Source organism: Elephantulus edwardii, unplaced genomic scaffold (assembly GCF_000299155.1).
Source record: "Elephantulus edwardii isolate Elephantulus edwardi_28Jun2011 unplaced genomic scaffold, EleEdw1.0 scaffold00034, whole genome shotgun sequence".
NCBI classification, from domain to species: Eukaryota; Metazoa; Chordata; class Mammalia; order Macroscelidea; family Macroscelididae; genus Elephantulus; species Elephantulus edwardii.
Window position 1 is genome coordinate 20690542 of NW_006399784.1, and position 6774 is coordinate 20697315.

The window sequence follows — 6774 nt, forward strand, 5'->3', positions numbered from 1 at the left end:
TTCGGGCACGTTGTTTTCAGTATGAGATCTCGAGACACCAGACAGACTAAAACTCATATTCAAGCTCTCAAGCACAAATGGAGTTCAATCCCCCGCTAGGAGGAGTCACAGTTCCTGACCCACAGGCCGACCTATCCTCTCCTCTGGTTCGCCTTCTCGCCTTTTCCTCCAGGACACGGTTCCGGCCACCTTCAGGTCGCAATGCTCGCTGGAAGTCGTAGTCTTCCGGTCTGAGACCGCGCGCGTATCCTGCATTTGTACACATTTCCAGAACTACATCTCCCAGGAGGCCTCGCATAGAGGGAAGCTGTGTCACCTGACCAAAACTCTGGCGGTGCAATGGCGGCGCCCATGCTTCGCTGCTACACTGTTGGAAGATGTTGGGGTTCAGCCTATGTAGACGGAGTCACTCGCTACGGATGCAGGCTTCCGAATCTTTTCACACTCAGCGGCATGAAAGGACAGAGCTCAATGGCTCTGCAGCCCTTAACTACAGCCCAGAAGCCGAGGAAAAGGTATGCTGTTTTATCCTATCATAGATCGTTTAAGAGTGAGGTGAAACTTCACAGGGCTGGGGAAATGGTGGCTACAGAGTTGAGCCAATTGTGTTGAACAGAAGAGTGTTGAACTGGAATTTAGTTCCATGAGAACATAGAACAGGTCCTCGAACAGGTGTAGTTCTATGATAACATAGGACAGGTCCTCCAGTCCCGCTAATACACAGAAATCACTGCCTTCCGTAGGTAGACATATTAGGAAAACCTGTGAATGTAAAAATCATAGGTAATACATTCAGCTCAGGGCTGCACTGATAAAAAGAGTCACTTTCCTGTTATATTAGCACTGAGGTCTGTGACACTTGAAAAGGAATCATATTTAGCTGACATTAGGTGATGCTATGGGCTAATATTGTTCTAAAAGTAGAAAGGGTGCTTTTGCCTATAAGCTCTGCATTAAAACAACAATAAACAAAAGCTCACCATAAAAAAAAAGTTTCTTCTGATTCCAGTGATCCTGTAAACAGAATAAAACTGTCCTCATACTGTTTGCAAGGCTGTAGTTCTTTTTTGGCTTCAGGTCGAGTGCCGTTTTCAGGATATCTTCTAACATACGTTTTGATTTTTTTCTTCCTCCTCTGTCTTTCAAATGACTTTTTGCTCTTTTTATGGATGATAGCTATCCTTGGTAGTATCCTACAACTCATCTGGTTCTCAATTATTGGTCTTTAGTGCTTTCATTGATTTTCAGTCTTCACACCTATTCTTAAAATGATTTATAAATTCAGGTGGGATACACTCAGAATGATATTTTGGTTCTCTTGGCCATGGTTTAATTTTCTTTAGTCTCATTTGGAACTACACATGAGTAATTGAGGATCTGTTCCACAGTCAGCACCTGGTTTGGTTTTGACTGCTAATATTGAGCTGCTCCAATGATCCATTACACAGATGCAGTCATTCTTTTTCCTGTGCTGTCCATTTGTGTTTTTTGCAAAAGGTATTTGCAATGAATAAATTATTAAACATACAGAGTTCAGTCATTCTATCTCCAGCCTCATTTCTGTCATCAGTTCCATATTTTCCAACTACACTTTCTTTTTCATTGTTTCCAACTTTGTATTCCAGTTACCAATTATTAAAGCATCATGATAAATGGAAGAAAGAATGAAATTGTCAATGACTTCATTTTGCTTGGATCCATAATCAGTATACTTTGTACCAGTAGTCATGAGGTCAGAAGATGGATTGCACTGGGAAAATATGCACTTACCTCTCAAAGTTAGTGAAGATCAGTGATTTTAGTTTGAGGACTAAAGTTTGCCTGAATCAGATTATGGCCTTTTCAGTCACTTGCTATGCTGCTGAGAGGTAGACAATGAATAAGGATGACAGAAGAAAAATTGATGCCTTTGAGCTGTGCTGTTGAAGAAGACTGAATATGCCAAAAAAACAAATATGTCTTGGAGAAAGTGCAGTTTGTTCTTGTAAAGAACGAACCAATACATCTTGCTCCTTGGAGGCAAGGATGGCAAAGCTTCACCTAGCATACTTTGGGCATGTTGCTAGAAGAGTCTATTCCTCAGAATAGGACATCATGCTGGGAAAGTGGAGGATCAGCAAAAGAGAGGAAAGCCCAAGCAGGTGAATTGACACATGGCATCGAGTGTATCAGAGATTGTGAGGATGGCACAGGAGAGGACAGAGTTTAGACCTTTTGTTTATACGTCACTATGAGTTGTACTCCCCTTGATGGAACCTAACAGTAACAACATTTATGGAAGTAGCCTGCCACATTTTTCTACAATGGAGTGGCTTTCTGGCCTGTAGCCCATTGGGTAGTGATCATTGTGCCCCCAGGGCTCCATTAATCTCTGGATTAAGAAAAACAAACCAGAAAACCCCATTATCATCAGTGGATTCCAACATATGATGAACTTCAGGGGTTTGGAGGCTACAAGTTTTTACTGGAGGAGACTATCCATCTTTGTCTTGTGGAGCAGCTGGTGGATTTGAACCATTGACCTTTCAATTAGTAGTGCAATGCATAAACTTAGTGTTAGCTAAATGGCATTACTGAGAACATAGCTATTTATGGAGTTGATTTATATTGGATTTGTATCTCGCCTTGTGAGATGCAGCAAATATAGTTCCCTTGTTATGTAGATAGCTCGTCTTGTTAGGTAATCTCTGAACAGCGGCTTATGCTTCACTATAATTTTTCTTGCAAAGTACTAAAACATAAAATATATTTCTAATATTTTTTTTTGTCCTTTGAGATAATTTGGGGAAAACCCCACAAGTATTTGGTTTCTATTCTTTTCATAAACTAGGTCATCTTACTGTGAATGGAAAATACATTTCTCTCATTCAATGAAATAATAACCTAAGTCAGTGCAGAATTTCTGATAAACTCCTGTTTAACTCCTCTCACTTAAAGGCTGGGTTTTCACACTTTAAAATGAAGGCATTAATCTTGCAGTGTTATACATGTACTGAGATGATGAAAACAAAACACTGTATGTGTAAATAAAATCTGGACAGTAGAGAGAGTTGCTTGGGAGTGCAGCATGATAGGAAAAGACAAATATGAAGAGAGTATGTGTAAACGGATCATCTGAAGAGTGCCCAGTATACAGAAATTTTAGAGAATATAGTCATGAGTATCCAGATAAGAGAAATTATTAGATCATTTAACAGTTTTCTAGGTTTAACAATCAAGCCTAAAGAAACAAGCAAGGGAACCTGAAATTAGATTTAAGAAACTGAAAATCATTTTGAGGACCAAAAAGATGCTATATCCTGTGGTGTAGGATTGAGCAGAGTTTAGATTTGTTGTTCATAGCGTCGCTATGCGTCATTCTTAAGACGATGGGACCTATCAGCAATAATGGTGTTAATTTTTTCCTTGACCTAAAATTCCTAGGAAGGGTATCAATCAGTGGTGATATGTTACATATAAATGTTGTTTTTGTTGATTGCCATTGAGGTGATCACGACTCAAAGTGACCCTATGAACAAAAGACCTGAAGCCTTTCTGTAATGATTGTTGCTTTTCAAAGTTCATAGTTTGAATAGTCATGCTAATACTTGTATTTACAAGCCATTGTTATAAAAGATATTAACAGCATAATAATTTTCCTTTTTAATAATAATATCTGAAATGTTTTACTAACCGAGTTGCTATAATCAAGGATGCTTTCGGCAGAACGTTAAATGATCCCAGAAGTTTTAAAAAAAGATGGAAGGAATATACTGAGTCACTGTATCGAAAGGAATTGGAAGACACAGAAGAATTTCATGAAACAACATATGAGCAAGAGCCTATGGTGATGAAAGAAGTTCAGGCTGCTTTGAAGGACATGGCCAAAAATAAGGCTCCAGGAATAGATGGTATACCAATTGACATATTTCAGTTAACAGATGCTGCCCTGGACGTGCTCACCAAGTTGTGCCAAGAAATCTGGAGAACGACCACTTGGCCAACTGACTGGAAGAGATCGATATTTGTTCCTATCCCTAAGAAAGGTGACCCAACTGAATGTGGAAACTACAGAACAATTTCACTGATTTCACATGCAAGCAAGATTTTACTGAAAATTATCCAAAAACGACTGGAACAGCACATCAACAGAGAACTACCAGAAGTCCAGGCTGGTTTCAGAAGGGGTCGTGGTACTAGAGATATTGTAGCTGATGTTAGATGGATCTTGGCTGAAAGCAGGGAATATCAGAGGAATGTCTATCTGTGTTTCATTGACTATACAAAGGCATTTGACTGTGTAGATCATAACAAACTGTGGCTGACTCTGAGAAGAATGGGAATCCCAGAACACTTGATCGTTCTAATGCGAAACTTATACTTGGACCAGGAGGCAGTCGTCAGAACAGAGCAAGGGAACACTGCATGGTTCAAAATTGGGAAGGGCGTACGCCAGGTATGCATCCTATCTCCATACCTTTTCAACCTATGCAGAACAGATTATCTCGGAGGCTGGGCTCTATGAGGAGAAATGTGGGGTCAAGATTGGTGGACGATTTATCAACAGTCTGCGTTATGCGGATGACACAACCCTGCTTGCTGAAACTGAGGAGGACCTGAAGCGCCTGCTACAGAGTGTCAAGGACTGCAGCCTGCAATATGGATTGAGGCTCAATGTCAAGAAGACAAAGATTCTCACCACTGGACGAATTGGTAGCATCAGGATGGATGGTGAAGAGATTGAGATTGTACACAGCTTTAGTTTGCTTGGCTCCATAGTCAACAGTCTTGGCACCAGCAGCCAGGAAATTAAAAGGCGCATTGCCATGGGAAAGTCTGCTGTTAGGGACCTCTCCAAAGTGCTGAAGAGCAGTGGTGTCTCTCTGGAGACTAAGGTGCGTCTGATATGGTCTTCGCAATCACCTGTTATGCATCAGAGAGTTGGACAATGACCAAGGAGGATAGAAGGAGAACTGATGCCTTTGAGCTGTGGTGCTGGAGAAGAGTACTGAAAATACCATGGACTGCTAGGAAAACAAATAGATTTGTCCTGGAGAGGGTTAAACCGGGTGGCTCCTTGGAGGCAAGGATTCTGAGGCTCCGTCTAACTTACTTCGGACATGTAGTGAGGAGAGACCGGTCCTTGGAGAGGGACATCATGCTTGGGAGGGTGGAGGGACGGCGCAGGAGAGGAAGACCCTCTATGAGGTGGATTGATTCAGTGACTGGGATAATTGGGATGGGAGTGTCAGAGACAGTGCGATTGGCACAGGACAGAGCGGAGTTTAGGGCTGTTGTACATAGGGTCGCTATGAGTCGCAGGCAACTCGACGGCACATAACAACAACAACAACAACAACCATTCCTCTACTAGTAGAACCTTAAATGTTTATGCTAATTCTAAATAATGGTCACAAGATCAGTCTGGTTTCTTCACTTAACAAGTGATTAATTGATAAGGGGCAGGTAATTTAGAAAAATGCTACATTTCACTGAAGTCAGCCAAGCACTTGTCACCTCATACCCTTAATTGTTTTAAGATGCCAAATTTCCATTCTCTGTAACCTTTTTATTTTTGCAGTGAACTTCTTCTGATGCCATCGTGTAAATCAATTTTATCTCAGCAGTCTTATTGCAAGGTGTTCATTATGCCTTTTTTTAGTTCCTAATAAAATAGGAAACATAAAATTTTGATAAATTAAAAACAAGTAGGAAATTAATAATTAGGATTTAGACTCATAGAAATTCAATCATAACTAATTCTTACCCATGTGTCTTTCTCTTTAGTGAATGTGAATGGGCCGCTGTGGTAGGCTTGGAAATTCATGCACAGATTTCTTCCAACTCTAAACTCTTCTCTGGATCTCAGGTCCTCTTTGCAGCACCTCCAAATTCTTTGGTTTCCTTTTTTGATGCATCTCTGCCTGGGACTTTGCCGGTAAGAGTATTCACTTCTCATTTTGGGTAGTAAAATGTCTGTGTTTCTTTAAACATGGTGAAAAGTTAAAAGAGGTAAACTCTTAAGAGTTTTAACAACTCTTAAGAAATACTTGTTTGGGGACTTTTGCATGAAGTGGAATAATTGAAATGATTTCTGAAGACCTATGTATAGTTTGAAAGTCAGTGAGCTATATGAGTACACTTTGCATGCAGGTTACCTAACTTTTCTGCTTCGGAATTTTGAAATGAGGACAATATGTTTGAGTTGTTGGGTTTTGGAGAGAATTAAGTTTCTTTAAAATACTTAAAATAGGAATTGCATATAGTAGGTACACATTAGGCTTTGTTTAATAGTCCTGGTGGTACGACAGGTACCTGCCTGCTGCCAGATGGTTGGTGACTTGAACCCACACAGTGGCTCTATGGGAGAAAGAGAAAGATGTAACCACCTTCTTCTGTAAAGAATACTGCCTAGAAAACTCCATGGGGCAGTTCTACTCTGTCCCACAGGTTTCTCTGAGTCGCTATCAACTCAGTAGCCCTGAGTAGCAAACTTTATTAGTATAACCTGTAGTGAGCAGTACGTGTTCTCCTTTACAAAAGTTCTCATGCAGCACAGTTTTGAGCCTAATGATGTTGCCTGTGATGGCAAAAGTAAATGACCAACAAAACAGTTGGCCACTTAACGTTGATTTCATTAACCAAGTGTCCTTGCCACCAAAAATCACCTTGTGCTCTCATTGCGTCAGAGATCTGCCAAGAATGAAAAGAACAATAAAATAGTGACAAATACTCTATTGGATAAAAGGATTCCTGATTTATTTTTTTTTTCTATGAAGCAATTAACAACAGGAT

The 6774-nt window shown here is 40.3% G+C and overlaps 1 protein-coding gene across 1 annotated transcript in view; it reads left to right on the top strand.

The window, feature by feature from the left end:
- Positions 1–339: 339 nt before the first annotated feature.
- The window catches only part of PET112 (PET112 homolog (yeast)), a 138550-nt gene continuing 132115 nt past the window's right edge, over positions 340–6774 (top strand). The window contains exons 1-2 of the mRNA XM_006884502.1: positions 340–515; positions 5767–5917. Of these exons, the coding sequence (XP_006884564.1) occupies positions 340–515; positions 5767–5917 (327 nt within the window). The remainder of the gene's footprint in view (positions 516–5766; positions 5918–6774) is intronic.